Source organism: Neovison vison, chromosome 4, assembly GCF_020171115.1.
Source record: "Neovison vison isolate M4711 chromosome 4, ASM_NN_V1, whole genome shotgun sequence".
NCBI lineage: Eukaryota > Metazoa > Chordata > Mammalia > Carnivora > Mustelidae > Neogale > Neogale vison.
Window position 1 is genome coordinate 74237242 of NC_058094.1, and position 15710 is coordinate 74252951.

The following is a 15710-nucleotide window of genomic DNA, read 5'->3' on the forward strand; positions in this document are numbered from 1 at the left end:
CCACATAGTATCTTAAATGTCCTTAAAAAAAAAAAAAAAAAAAAAAAAAAACCGAGGTTGGGGAGGCCTGGGTGGCACAGGTGGTTCACTGTCTGACTCGTGGGTTTTGCTCGATCTCAGAGTCATGGGATCGAACCTTGAGTGGGGGCTCTGTGCTCAGCATGGGGTGTGCTTGTGCTTGGGATTCTCTTTCCCCCTCCTTCTGCCCCTCCTGCTGGGCTCTCACACTCTTTCTCAAATAAATAAATCTTTAATAAAAAATAAATAAAAACAGGGGCGCCTGGGTGGCTCAGTGGGTTAAAGCCTCTGCCTTCAGCTCAAGTCATGATCCCAGGGTCCTGGGATCGAGCCCCTGCATCTGGCTCTCTGCTCAGCAGGGAGCCTGCTTCCCTTCCTCTCTCTCTGCCTGCCTCTCTCTGCCTACTTGTGATCTCTGTCAAATAAATAAATTAATTTTAAAAAAATTAATTAATTAATTAATTTATAAAACAAAAAACAAAAAACAAAAAACAAATGAGAGGCACCTGGATGGCTCGGCTGAGCGTCCAACTCTTGATTTCCACTCAGGTAGTGATCTTAGGATTCTGGGATTGAGCCCTGCACCATGCCCCACCCTGGGCACGGAGCCTACTTGGGATTTTCTCTCTCCCTCTCCTCCTCATCCCCTAACACGTGTGTGCAACCACACTCTCTCTTAAAAACCTAAAAAACAAAAGCAAAAGAATTAAAATGAATCCAATCCTCTAATCTTCACATAAATGCCATCCTCCAAGCCCTAATATGTGTCAATCAAAACTCTATCTGAACAACTCCAGTAACAAACCAACTCACCACTTAACAAGCTCTTTCCATCTTTTTAAAAAAAAAAAAATTTCTTTTTATTTTTAAGTAATCTCTATACCCAGTATGGGCCTTGAACTCACAACTCTGAGACCAAGAGTTGCATGCTCTTCCAGCTGAGCCAGCCAGGTGCTCCCGACCTCTTTCCATTTCATAGGGAGTCCAAATCTATCTCCTTTACTCATGGTCCTGGTTCTGCCCCTGAAAAGCCACAAAAGGTAGGCTTAAGTCTCTTTTATTTAAATACCCAAGTGTTAAAAGTCATTACTATATGCTCCTTTAGATCTTCCCTATTTTAGATTAAAATGTTTCCATTATTTGTGTGTGGTGGTGGGGGGGGCAGTTACAAACAAAAATGTTTCCCGAGCCTGGGTGACTCAGTTGGTTAAGTATCTGCCTTTGGCTCAGGTCATGATCCCAGAGTCCTGGGACAGAGTCTCCAATGGGGCTCCCTGTTCCCTCTCCCTCTGTCCCTCCCTCCTGCTCCTGTGCACCTTCTCCTCCCCAACCCCGGCTCTCTCAAATAAATAAAAATCTTAAAAAAATCTTTCTGTTAGTTGTTCCTATAATATCATGGTTGATATAACTTTCATACTATCTTGACTGGTCTTCTGAGCAAGCTCCAATGTGTAGTATCCCTCTAAAACAAATTTTCATAATTGAGTTGTAGAGTCGAATTATAATCTGCCTTGTCTGTACATTATACTTTTACTAATCCAGCATCACATTTATTCCTTTGTTGGCTTTATCAATCCTGTGACTCATACTGAACCAAGTCATGTAAAAGTTTAAGTGTTTAGACGTGTGCTATTTACCAGGTGACCTCCATCTTGTATTTGTATTTTTTTTTTTTTAAGATTTTATATATTTATTTCAGGAGAGAGCATCCCAAGCAGAATTCACATTTAGCCCAATGCAGGCCCCGATCCCATGACCATGAGATCGTGACCTGGGCCAAAAATCAAGAGTCACATGCTCAACTGACTGAGACACTCAGGTGCCCCTGTATGTTTTTGTTTTTACAGTAAATACAAGGCTTCAATTTCATTAATTTCTATTTTGCTAACTTTAGTCAATCGTTCTGCCTGTCAAGGTCATTTTGGATTCTAATCCACACATTAGCTTTTTCAACCAAATTGGATTTTATCCAAGTTGTTACAAATATAAAATGTAAAAAAACCAGGACTGAATGCAGCAGCATGCTCCTTCCAGCTTGCCTACAAGGGCAGCCCTTCATGGATCCATTTATTCAGCCATTTAAAAATCCACCTAGCAGTGAAACCAGTAGAACTTCTTCACCTTATACCAAAGGTTGTATTATTGAAAAAGTGTAACACATACTTTTACTTTAAAGACAGGTGAATCAATTCACCAAGTATACGATTACTGCTTTAATTTATAATTAATAACTCATTTCCATATTTATTAATTTTTATATCCAGTTAAGTAAAGCTTTGAGCATATGTAATTTTGGAAACGTGTACTTTTACTTTGACCTTTGAAATGGTTAAGACTAAACTGAACTAATAATACTTTGTCCAAGGAGATAAAAAGATAACCTTTGATCAATCGATTCATTACACTGAAGACTTCTGTAAACCTAAAAAAAACTGCCTCTTTCCAAAGGAGTTCAAAATCAAGGTACCTCAAGGTATCTCAAGGTACCAAGAGTGGGTATGGAAAAAATTGAGGAAACAACTATTGATCTTAACATCTTTTTCCTGAAGACTACTGAAAAAGAGTACCTCCTACTTGATATTATTCTTAATCTCAAGAGGCCTGTGAGGGTATGAGATAGGAAATGACTTTCCTCTAGGGAGTCCAAAGAAAATTTCAGGATCAAAGAATCGCCATTTTGCTTATTAACACGTGATCTTATTTCCTTCAACTCAAGTAATTACAGTTTGAAGTCAGCACAATGAATCGCTTTTTCTATAGACAAGACCTCCCCCACTAAATTAATTTTAGGATGCTCAACCAATTAGAAAAATTATCTCTAAGATATCACTATTAATAAAGTACTTTGCAGCTTAAAAGGGACCTGCACACCTTTTTTTACTTCAAATAACAAAAATCCTGTAGATACAAGCCAAGCATTCCTGCTGTCTTTTTCTAGATGAGAAAACTGACGCTGAAGACGTTTGAACTTCACCAAGGTAACAAGCAGAGGAGCCCCTGAAGTAATCAAGATATTGGAATTACAAATACTAGGCTCTTGGAAAATTTTCAAGAGTGCTGTCTAGGCTAAAATGACCACAGAGGACTTAGAATAACCTACTACAGTCTACCTTTGAACAAAATGGGTTTAAACTGCTAAGTCCATACGTGGATTTTTTTCAATAAAGAGAGTACTGTAAATGTATTTTCTTTTTCCTATGGTTTTCTTAATAACATTTTATTTTTAGTTGACTTTATCTTAAGAATACAGTATATAGGAACACCTGGGTGGCTCAGTTGGTTTAGTGGCTGCCTTGAGCCTAGGTCAGGATCCCAGGGTCCTGGGATCAAGTCCTGTGTCAGGCTCCTTGCTGCACAGGGAGTCTGCTTCTCTCTCTACCTCTGCCTGCCACTCTGCCTGCTTGTGTGCTCGCTCTCTCGCTCTCTCTCTCTGACAAATAAATAAATAAATAAAATCTTAAAAAAAAAAAAAAAAGAATACAGCATATCATACATACAACATAAAAAATATTTGTGAATTGGCTGTTTATATTATTGGTAAGGCTTCTGATCAACAGTACAAATTAGTAGTTACATTTTTGAGGAGTCAAAGTCATATGTGGATTTGACTGTGTGGGGGTTGGTGCCCCTAGTCTCCACACTATTCAAGGATCAACTCTATTTCCCTCCTAGATGCACATAATTATTGCTAAGGGGGACAAATGCTAAAGGAATTATTCATCGGCATTAGCAACACCGGGGGCCACAGAACAAGCGTGAATATACCACTTACACTGACATATCAACTGTAAATAAATGAAGAGAAACAAATTACTGACACCTGAATTTCAAAGACAGCTATAAAGTTTGGGGAAAAAAACAAAAAACGAAAAACCAAAACCCCACAGTACTGATGAACAAGCCTACAGGGTGCACCTGGCAGGTACTTTATTCATTTCACAAACAGGAAACTCGGGAATTTTAGTTCATTGTTCATTTGCACAAATAGGAATTAGTGACAGGTATCCTCTTTCCATTAGACTCTTTCTACATTGTCCTAAAAAGAATATATAGGTGACATTACATATACAGGAATATAATAGATGACATTATACATGCTTGGGAAATCTGACCACCATATTGCTTCCTATCTAGGACATAGTTAGAGGACATAACAGGACACAGTGCCCGCCTTATCCAAAAGATCATGGCAAATGGACATGCTTATGATCTATGTCTTGATCCCTGCCCATGTGACTGAACAAGTGTGGGACCTGATAGTATAAATTAATTCAAATTCATCAAAGATTGGGGTGCCTGGGTGGCTCAGGAGGTTAGGTGTCCAACTCCTGATCTTGGCTCAGCTCTTGATCTTAGGGTCCTGAGTTCAAGCCCTGTGATGGGCTCCACTTAAAAAAACATATATACATACATACATCAATGATTAAATTCTCCTAGTCAAAGCCTCTAAGACTGAATCTTTTAATACAGCAATGGGCTTTATAAAAAACACAAGCTTTAAAAAAAAAAAAGATGACAGTAGGGCTGAAAGAACAAGAGTGAGATTTAACTGATTACTCTAAAGAATGATTTCGATTCACAGATTCACAGATAAAGCAAAAGATGTGCACACCTCGCACCCACAATTCCACTTCAAGGTGTGGCTCCAGAACTCAGCATATATGTTCAAGGAGGCACACACCAAAAAATCCACATAGTATACTATTTTTTCTTTTTTTTAAATTTTATTTATTTGACAGAGAGAATACAAGTGGGGTGAACCCCAAAGGGAGAAGCAGGCTGAGCAGGAAGCAGATGCAGGGCTCCATCCCAGGACTCTGGGATGATGACCTGAGCCGAAGATAGCTGCTGAGGCACCCGGGTGCCCCATACTGTCTTTTATAAGATGACACACAACTCAGCCTAAAATTTCCTTAGGGGAGAAGAGTGGGAAAATTGTGGTATAGTCAAACAATAGGATATAATTAAATTAAACCAACAGAATGTAGTTAAAATTAAACTAACCTAGCAATTAATACCAATAAAATAGAACAAAATATATTAATACCAATAAATTTCCCAAAATAGTATTGAACAAAAAAGTTTGAGAGCATGTACAGTAAAATTTCATTAATATAAAGTTGAAAAGATACATAAACGATTATACACTGTTTACAAATACACATAAACATAAGTAGTAATCATTCGGAAACTTTCATAGAGATAATAAACACCAAATTCAGGAGAGTGGTTACCTCTAGCGACAAAGAACAGTGAAGAGTATATACAAAGGGCTTCAACTGTATCTGTAATATTTGTTTCCTAAACAAAGCACAACAAAATAAACCCTTCTTTCTTTTCCAAAGAAAAGAGAATGATGAAAAAGTCTATACTAGGCAAATATAAACCAAAAAATAAGATTCAAAATTAATATCAAACACTTCAGTACCCAAAACTGCACTACCAAAAAAAAAAAATATATATATATGTAAAACACAAACAAACAAATCCACAGTATGTAAAAAGTGGAGAGTAACTTAATGACAAAGAGTAACTCTTCAGTAAGCTGTGAAGACCTGAGCCCCATAAATACCTTACAAATCAGCCCTCAAATTTACTGGAGAAAAAAAAACCACTCTGACAAAACTAAAAACAAAACAAAACCATGTCATAATAGATACTAACATCTTACCCCAAAACTCAAGGGACTATCAAGAATATACAGATAGTAAGTCTCATCTCATGAACATGTATGGAAACCTGAACCAACCCTGAACCAACAGTACACTTTTCAAGCACACACAGAATATGTACACTCGCTAACCAAGTAACTGGCTACAAAATTAGCTTAAAAAACTAAATAATCAACATAGTCTACATGCTCTTACCTATGTGAATAAAGTCAGAAATCAATAATAAAAACATTGTTCAAAAGGACAAAAAAAACCATGTTTAAAAAACACAAGGGGTGCCTGGCAGTCCCAGTTGGTAGAACATATAACTTCTGATCTCAGGGTTGTGAGTCTGAGCCTGGTATAAAATAAAATCTTAAACAAACAAACAAACAAAAATACCACATGAAGCACCGGGGTGGCTCTGTCAGTTAAGCATCTGCCTTCAGCCACAGGATCCAGCTTCCTGCTCAGCAGGGAGCTGGCTTCTCCTTCATCCTCTCCCCCTCTCCCCTGCTTGTGCTCTCCTGTGTGCAAATGCACGCACGCACACACTCTCTCTCTAAAATAAATAAAATCTTTGTAAACAAAACCCAAAAAACCAAAAAACACATATCCCTAATTATCTCAAGGGTTGAAAGAGAAGCCATGAGAGGAAAACATTTCAGAGTAACCAGTTCCCTAACACTTGTTTACAATTTTTCTTAGTTTCCTATGGGCACTCTTTAAATCATTATCAAAACTTCTTTTCCTGAGCTAGCAGATTTGTAGGAATAGGTTTCTGTTCTTTTATTATCAAACAGGTCCTTCTAGAACAAAACCCTACGGACAGTCCTGAATCATGAGTGGACTTGAATGATCATGTAGACTAGATTAAGCAAAGGTGCTAAATATATATAAATACACCTGGAATAGAATGTATCTTGAACAACTTTGGATCCTGTTAAAACAATGTTGATACGATAAGGAGCCTTCCATAAAAAGTTTCTGCTACATGCAAACAAATACAGGAAAAATATAGTAAGTGCAAGAAAACACAATACAGTTAGAAAGAAACAATTAGATCAAGGATAGCAGATGTCTCAAAGTATCAGCTGGCCACCAACTAGTAAGCTAACCAGGGATGGTGGGGGGGAAGATCAACATGTTAGGATTCACAGGGGACAAAAGACTATTTTTGCTATGAACAGCATCACTCAAACCTACACAGCACTGGTCAAGTTTGTGTTACTCTTTCAATGGACATCAGGAAATTATGGGAACATTTCAAGAAGCAGCACATAAAGTTAAGATGAAACAGTAACCATTTCTCATTCAAGTCACTATTACTTATCTTATCTCATTTATTCATTCCATTTTATAGATGAGGACAACAAGGCAGATGAAAGATGCTGCCTACGCTCATATAGCTGGTAAGGAGCAGAGAAAGGACTTTATTCTTATTTTATAGAGGACTTCACTGTTATTTTATCCTTTATCCCCATTTTGTATAAGTGGATGTGGTATCTTTTAGTAAAGGGGACTGAGGCCAACAAAAGAGGTCTGAATGGAACTTGTGGGAATCCAGAAATACCTATGATACAGGAGAGTATGGACTTTGGAGTCAGAAAGACCTGGGTTCAAATTCCAAACTCCAGTTTAGTCAGTTCCTAGCTCTGGGATGTGACAGCTTCTTTCCTCACCTGTAAAATGGAGCCTTCATCATGGATATTACTGTTCAGATTCGAAGACCTGTACCAGCAGAAAAGGCCCTATAAATATATAAATATACTAGCTGTATATTTACATTCTTCACTACACCACACTGTAGTCTTTTAAAGAGGAAATCAGAGGGAAAATAAGACCCATGATCAGGAATAATTAAGTATACGCATACATGCTTTTAAAAAAATAATGCGTACTATAATTAAAGTAAACAAGCAGGGTTTTCTCTTTGCATAGCTTAATACAATGCCCACTTCAAAAACGTGCACACAAAAAATCAAGTATTAATGCTGCTTCTGACTTCAACTTACTGTTTCTCCTTTACCCTCAGTGGTAGGCAGAAGGATGCCACTCAAGAAATTATACCCTAATTCCCTAGAACCTGTGACTATGTTACTCTACACGGCAAACAGCACTTTGCAGATGTGATTAAAATTACAGACTTTGAGATGAGATTATCCTAGATTATCCAGATAAGTCCAATTTAATCACACAAGTCTTTACACACAGAGAACATTTCCCAAATTCGGTCAGAGAGATGGGATGACCCAGGAAGAGGACTTGGCTGGCTGCTGCTGTCCTTGAAAATGGAGGAAGGAGACCAGAAGCCAAGGAACTGGGTATGTAGTGGGCTCCAGAAGCTGAGAGCAGCCCTCAGATGAGAAAATGAAAATGAAGAGCTTAGCCGCACAGTTGCAAGAAAGTATATTCTACCAACAACCTGAAAAAGCAACCTGAATCCCTCAAAAAGGGAACCTGGTCCCGCTGAAACCTGGATGTTAGCCCACTAAGAAACATGGCAGACTCCTGACATACGCTGTTATGTACTATCAACTTATACAGAACTTTCTTTCACACTTTAAGATAATAAATTTGTGTTCTCTTAGCTGCTTTAGAGTACAGTGGTTTGTTATGACAGCAACACAAAACTAATGTACCTTCTTTCTCCCACCTGAATTAATAAAATGATCACAAAATTTTATATAAATGTCCTTAAATCCTTTTTGAAACAAGAAGAACCAAACTGGCCAATGCATGTAGCCCACCCAGTAGAGGCTATCTAGCACGCATTCCCATGTTCTGAAGCACAAACTCTGCACCAGGCTCGCTCCTGCTCCAAGAGCTTCACTGTGGCATGCATCCATCAATACTCATGTCCTTCCTTTCTCTCTCAGATTTGACCAGACACACACTAACTGTCGGCTACACCTGAAAATAGGTACATTTTGAAGAGCAAACTAGGAGAAATTTAGAGAGCTACATCATAGCTGTGAAGAGTAAAAACTTACAAGAGAAGAGAAAAGTAATGCCCCAAATGATGCTCAGTTTCTTTATCTATAAAATGGTAACCTCACATATCTTTTGAAGCAATAAAAAATGAAAACCTTTTGATATTGTATACAAACTATAAGAAGTGTGAGGAATGGTTCCTAAGAATCTACTACACAGATGGTGCCAAAAACTCATGTGATGAAGAGTTCCACATAAATTCAGCCTGGATATACTTTATGGATTAACTTAAATTTCAGAAAGCAGAAAATCTGACAACAGGAAAAAAAAAAAAAAGATAAATTCTAGAAAAATATACACAAAAGGCCCATGACAGACCTGCAGAGGAATGCCACAGTACTACCCCTAAAAAATAGTGCTTTTAAGGTCGCTGGGTGGCTCAGTCGGTTAAGCATCTGCCTTAGATCATGATCCCAGGGTCCTAGGACAGAGCTGGACATCGGGTTCCCTGCTCAGTGGGAAGCCTGCTTCTCCCTCTCCTCCTGCTTGTGCTCTCTCTAATAAATAAAATCTTCAAAAATAAATAAATAAACAAGTAAATAATAGTGCTTTTAAAAAATATAGATGTCCAGGACTCACTGCAGGTCTTCTTAAACAGCATCTTCAGGATAAGACCCAAGTTGCTTGCATTGAGAAGTTCAGTAGGAATTAAAAGGGAGATGACTACAAGTGAATGATAGCAAAGGGAATCTAGTATCTTTTTGCCAGGTGTCTTTTATTTTCAAGTGAAGAACAACAGCTAGAATGTATTCTAAAACTTGCAAAGAAATGAGGTTGATGAAACAAATAGGAAATTTTCACATAGAAAGCAAAGTTAGAAAAGAGGACAAGGTAGGTCAGTATTTGGCTGTATCTTTTATAGCAAAGGACACAGCCTTGCAGTTCAGGATAAGCAAAGAATAACAAAATGGAGCAAGTACAGCTGGGCCAAAATGAGAGGGAAAAACAGCTAAGCTGGCAAAATTAGAATCTGCTCAAAAAACCAGCAAAATTACTGGCTACTGCAAAAGGCAGTGAGCTGTTGAGATAGAGTGGGGGAGAAGGATCAAAGAGAAAAGAAAATTCATTTCATGGTGGAGCAGGAACAGAATGAAAACAAAAGGGACAAGAGCACTGAGGAAGAAGAGAGGGGCATTATTTGAGAGAAGGAGGAGGCAGGGTCACCAGGAGATGAAAGGAAAAAGGACGAGAACAGCACCACCATGACCTCTAGGATTCAACGGAAGTCCCAGTAGCATTATAAATGTTAGGGGAAGCAAGCAGCAAACAAAGTGGTTAAGAGAGAAAGAAAAAAGGAAAGGGATACTCAAAAATCTTGAAAGCAACAATTTAAGTAGACCAGAATAACTGTCTAAGGCACCTGGGTGACACAGCTGGTTAATCGTCTTGACTCTTGATTTTGGCTCAAGTCATGATCTCAGGGTCCTGGGACTGAGCATAAGATATTCCTATTCTCTCTCTCTCTCTCTAATAAATAAATAAATAAATATGACCTTTAAAAATAGAAAAAGAATAAACTGTCTAAATTCTAGATGATGTTAAAAGGTATATTTCAGACATGTTTTAGCTCTCTCACTGAATAAAACTAAGACATATAAAAACAGACAAAATAAAACAATACAGAGATGAAAAAGTTCCACAACTACGAAGAAAAGCAATGGAAGGATTAATACAGAATTCAAGCTGGTGGAACCCTGGGAAAGGAAGACGTAGGTGATGAGGATCCGTGTTTCTTTAGCATGGGTGTATAATAATTCATTACTGTTCTTTAAAACTATTAAACTGTACATACATAATATATACATACATATGCTTTTTATATGCATTCTATATTTCATCATAAAATAAGTGGCATTCTTCTACTTCCAAATTTCTTAGTTTGTTTTTCCCCTGTTTGTTTTCTGAAGATAATCTAACAAACTTGTTCATATAATGAAATAAAATGGTTGGTGTTTCTGGCCTCAGGTTTTGCGACAAGGAGCTCCACCTCAGACCTAGCTAATCAAAATCTCTGGGGTTTGGACCACTGAATCTTTATTTTAAAAAAAGAAAAACCACTCTAGGTGACTCATAAGAATCTAAAGAAACTCAAGTTTGAGTCTCCCACAGGATAGGTCTTCCTTCTGTCACAGCTCAAAGCTCTACAAAATCTAATGCCATCGTTCCCCAAGTCCTCTAGGATTTTGCCTCTATGCCGCATGTTTTTGACCTTTCAACTTCAAGTCTCCTCTACCTTCACACACATACACACTCCAGCCCCTCATATTCCTGCCAACCTGATCTTGCAGTCAGCTCTTCACTTCTCACCCTTTCCCTCTCTTTCACAGTCCTCAATAAAATGGCTCACACTATGGCTCTATTTTTAATTTTCTAAAACCAGTAAGAAGTATATGGGAGATTGATCAAGCAGCAAACATGCACTCCCAACTACCTACCAGACATTTCCCCCATGCCCACCTGGCAAGTCCCTGTGCATCCTTCTAATTTCAGCTCAACTACCACCTTCCAAATAAAGTCTTGCAGCACGTCTTCCAAGGGCCCAGCTACTTAGCTATTATTTTTTATTATTTTATTATTTTTTATTTTCTTATATAGCACTTGTCCTCAAAAGATTTTAAGAAAAAGAAAAAAAAAAAAAAGCATGTGCGAGTGGCGAGAAGGGGGAACAAAGAATGAAGGAACAGTGGAGGGGATAAGAACGATGCAATAGGGAGTAGTGGGGTTTATTAACAATCTTAAAAGAATGGACAAGCAAGAGTTGGTCAGGTGAAAAAGTTTTGACCTAACCTTTCTTTTCATCTTTTTTGGGTGGGGGACAAGAGGGTCACTTCAGATAGAATACAACTGGGTTTGAGCATCTGTTTGTCTACCTGAGTGGCAAAAAGGGCAAGGATGGTTAGTGATCAGGTTAAAATGGTAGGCAGTTGCTAGAATTTTAGGAGCAACAATTATAGGCTTATTATAATTTTTCTCTTTCCCTATTTGATAATTATCTAGTTATGCTATTAGGCCAGGCTAGTTAAAAACCAATTTCCATCTATATCTAGATTTAAATGACACATTTACCTAAATGAGTTTTCAGGAACAAGACACTCCCAATGAAAAATATTAAAGCTACATTTTAACTGCAATTGGCTCCAGAGTTAAGAAAACAAGCATTTCAACGGTATCATCATGATCATGGGAAGTTTTTAATTATCTATTCTATGAAGTGGAAACTCCAAAAAACAAGGTGTGCATGGTACTTTCACATTTGTCTCCATTTTATCTCATTATTGAGAGAAAAGTAAAAATTAAAAATGAAAACTTATTATAAAATAGGGAAAGTGAGAAATGGGAAAAGTAGCAATTTCCTTCATTCTAAGATATATGTTTTTCATACTATGAATTTTGAAGACATCAGGATGGATATCACACTACTGATTGAATATCTTTTTGTGGGGAGGGCCACATTAAGTGTAACTTACAACTGTGCATATATTTTGAATTAAGGAGACATGGTAAATGATTTTGGCCAAAGTCAGTTAAAAAAGTGGCAGAATCCAGGGCGCCCGGGTGGCTCAGTCGTTAGGCATCTGCCGTCAGCTAAGGTCATAATCCCAGCGTCCTGGGATCGAGGCCCACACTGGGCTCCCTGCTTGGCGGGAAGCCTGCTTCTTCCTCTCCCACTCCTGCTTGTGTTCCCTCTCTCTCTGTGTCTCTCTCTGTCAAATAAATAAATAAAATCTTAAAAAAAAAAAAAAAGTGGCAGAAGCAGGCTAAAAACCTCCTACAGTCAAGTTATTAATGTATATTAACATGAACATAGTGGCTTGTTTGGCTATTTTTTCATTAATTTAACTAAATGTACAAGACCTTCTACTAGGCTCTTCCTGAAATACAAAGCAATACTAAACAGCTTTTCTGCCCTCAAGAGGCACATAATCAAATACAGATGCCTACACAAGTACCTATAAAACAGTCTGGCATTAATAACAGAAAAATACAAAGTGTGATGCACCCAGATAAAGGAGTAGTAGTCACTGCCAGCCAGAATACCAGACAAAGCCTGACACATCAAAAGAGCTTAATGTATGTTGACTCTGAGAGCATTATGGAAGACCTGGGTTAGACTTTGAAGGATTGGTAGACTTTCCACTGAGAAGGCACTTGAGGCAGAGGGAACAGTAGGAACCAGGAAAAAGCACAGAAATCAGCCACCAGGCCTCACTGCCAGAAGGCAGGGAGTAGTGGGAAAGAAGGCTACCAAAGAAAACAGAGGCTAAAATACTGGAGTTTCTGGAAGGTCAAACTAAAGAATGTGAGCAGAGGAACAGTCTCCTAACAGCCAGGTTTCAGAAAGACTAATCTGACAGCAAAACTAGGTTGGCTAGAGTGGGGAAAGTGTTCCCTTTAAATTGCCTGGGAGTTGTTTTTGAATGAGGGCAAGTTCCAAAAGCAACAGCACCAGCTTTCTACTATTTGTAGCTCCACTACTCTACCCACAGTAGATGCTCAATTAGTAAGCTGAAAGAAGGCAGCCTGCAAAGGATAATTTTGCACCTTCACCACTTCTATATGTCTATATTCACTCCTCTTTTTAATTCTCAAACAGATTCATACAATAATTAACATAAATTTCCTCTCCAGCTCAGGTTTACAGCCTAAATAAAAATTTTCCAATAGGCTTTCACCAATTCTTTCCCCTTCAAAACATGCTGCAGCTTTTTGTAAAAGGTGTAAAAACTTGCTACTAAACATTTGCAAAGCATTCCTCTACCCAAGACATTACCCAGAAAATCATTCACTCTATACAGACACACATCAAAAAAAAAAAAAAAAACCTTGCTAAAAAGACAGGTTTGGGACAGCAAGTTTTTTAGGCTGCAATCAACATGCTTCTTGTATTACTTACTGAATTTGCTACATCACTAGTGCAACCACAAGCTGCTGCTTATGTTTCCAAAGTTGTGCAAAGGGGCCAAAGTTGTATAAGAGTCCTCACTGAAATCAGACTCTGGTATATAAATAGTTGTAACACCTGAACAAGCCTTAGTCTTATTATTAGATTCAAAATAATGCCAAAATCACAGGTATTAAGTATATTTTACAAGTTTGTTTACTTATCGGCGAAACACACTCAGATGTTACTTCAAGCGAGAACAGCTGAATTTCTTTCTGCTTCAGAAGTACATGAGGTCGCCTAAAAATGGGCAGTTACGACCCTGACTCTGATATATCCAAGAAATCACAGTGCCTCCAAGACGCAGAGGCACACATACGCAAGCACACACCCAGAACACTGAACGGCTTCCCATTACTACCAAATAACCCCAGTTTACACGTGGCAAAATCGACAGACCTTTCACGCTCTAATGACCTGGAAAGGGACTCCCCAGCCGCCGAGCGACGGGACAGGACTTATTCTGACCCGGGATTTGAGGGTGTTAAAAAAAAAAAAATCTTTTTTTTTTTTTTTTTTAAGGTTCCCTTCTCTCCTCAGCTGGCCGTCCCACACCAGGAGCACCTTGCCCAGCTTCTGACAGATGCGTGTAGGCTGGAAAAGGTGGGAGTGACTGATCAGGAAACGCAAGACCCTTCTCCCATCACCTTCTGCTCTCCTCTGCCTGCCTTTTTCTTTCTCGACGGCTGCGAAGAGGCCCAAGGTGAGGGGGGCCCCGGAGAGGGGGTGCAATCATCTAAGTCAGACCCTGACGGCCCTCGGCTGGGCCGCCCCTTATGGTACACAGTTCCTAGATCTTAAGTCGCAAACGGCTGCCGAGGCCCCCAGCTGCAGGGCTGCCCAGGGCGGGGGCCGCGGACAGGGCCTGGCCAGGCCGCGGCCGCTCGCAGTGCCCACGTCACCAGCTCCAGCACTGCGGAAATGGAGCGGCGCGGCCGGGAGGGAGGCGCCGGGCGGCGTTGGCGCCCGCGCCCCTGCCAGACGCCGTTTGCCGCTCAGCCCGGGCCGGGAGGCCGCCGACGCCCGCCTGGCCGCACCCCGAGCCCTCACCTGTGTCGCCGATGATGATGTACTTGAAGAGATAGGCGTACGCCATGGCCGCGGCCGCTCGGTGCCAGGGCACACGGCTCCTCCTCCCGCTACTGCTCCTCCTCCTCCTCCGCGCCCCTCACCCCGGCGCCGCTCGGCCTCGAAACGCCAGGCCCCGCCCGCCGCAGCCGTCGCCGTCAGCCGCCGGGAGTGAGGGGCCGAGAGGAAGCCGGACAAACTGACACCCGCAGAGCCGATGGAGACAGCTCCCGGCCGAGCCCAGTCGAACAATAACAGCCGCCGCGGCGCCTCCGCCCCGCCTCCGCGCCGACCCGGAAGTGCTGCGGCTGCCGGCGCCTCCGGAGGAAAGGGGAGGAGCTCTGCACGCCGGCCGGAGCCCCGCCCAGCCAGAGCCCCGCCCCGCCCCGCCGGAGCTCCGCCCAGCGCCGAGCCGGCCGCGCCCCGGCCGCGCCCCGTCCACCGTGAGCCGGGCGAGGCCGGGCGCCGGTTGTTCCGGCACGTTTGAGCGGGCGACGCCGGCGGCAGGGAGACGCTGGGGGAGGGGATGGAAGTGGAAGGTTCGGTTCCGTCGCCGCGACGCGCATGGGCGCCGCGTCTTTCCGCCTTGCAGTGGTGGCGCGGGGCACGTGTGGGAAGGCGGACGTCGCGTTCGGTGCAGGGCCCCGCCCTGGGCTTAGGAAAAGGTGTTTGAAAATGCGGGAGCCGCTCGGCAGGGGGTTGAAGGGCGGTGGTATTTCTGTGTTTGGGAACGGGGTTTTGAGAGGGAAAATGGATTTACCTGTAAATTGCAAGCCGTAAATCAGACGATGTGAAGTAAATTATGGTATGCTCTATGGTGGAATATTACACGGCTCTTTAAAAAAAGCCTGACAAAAACAAGGCACAGAAATCGATGCAGACATACATATTTATATCACATGTATTACTTATATATAAGATATATAACAATTATGTTGTTATGCTCAATATACTACTGTAATTAATTATATTATGCTAAATATATTCATGTATTTGTAAATCGTATTTTATTGTTATATAGGTAATATGTATATTTT

General features: G+C 40.7%; 1 protein-coding gene across 1 annotated transcript in view; it reads right to left on the reverse strand.

Annotated features, from left to right (window-relative positions):
- Nucleotides 1–14946, reverse strand: part of RAB2A (RAB2A, member RAS oncogene family) — an 89551-nt gene extending 74605 nt beyond the window's left edge. Inside the window, exon 1 of the mRNA XM_044245548.1 lies at nt 14656–14946. Within this exon, the coding sequence (XP_044101483.1) occupies nt 14656–14701 (46 nt within the window). The 5' untranslated portion in view covers nt 14702–14946. The remainder of the gene's footprint in view (nt 1–14655) is intronic.
- Between the last annotated feature and the right edge of the window lie 764 nt (nt 14947–15710).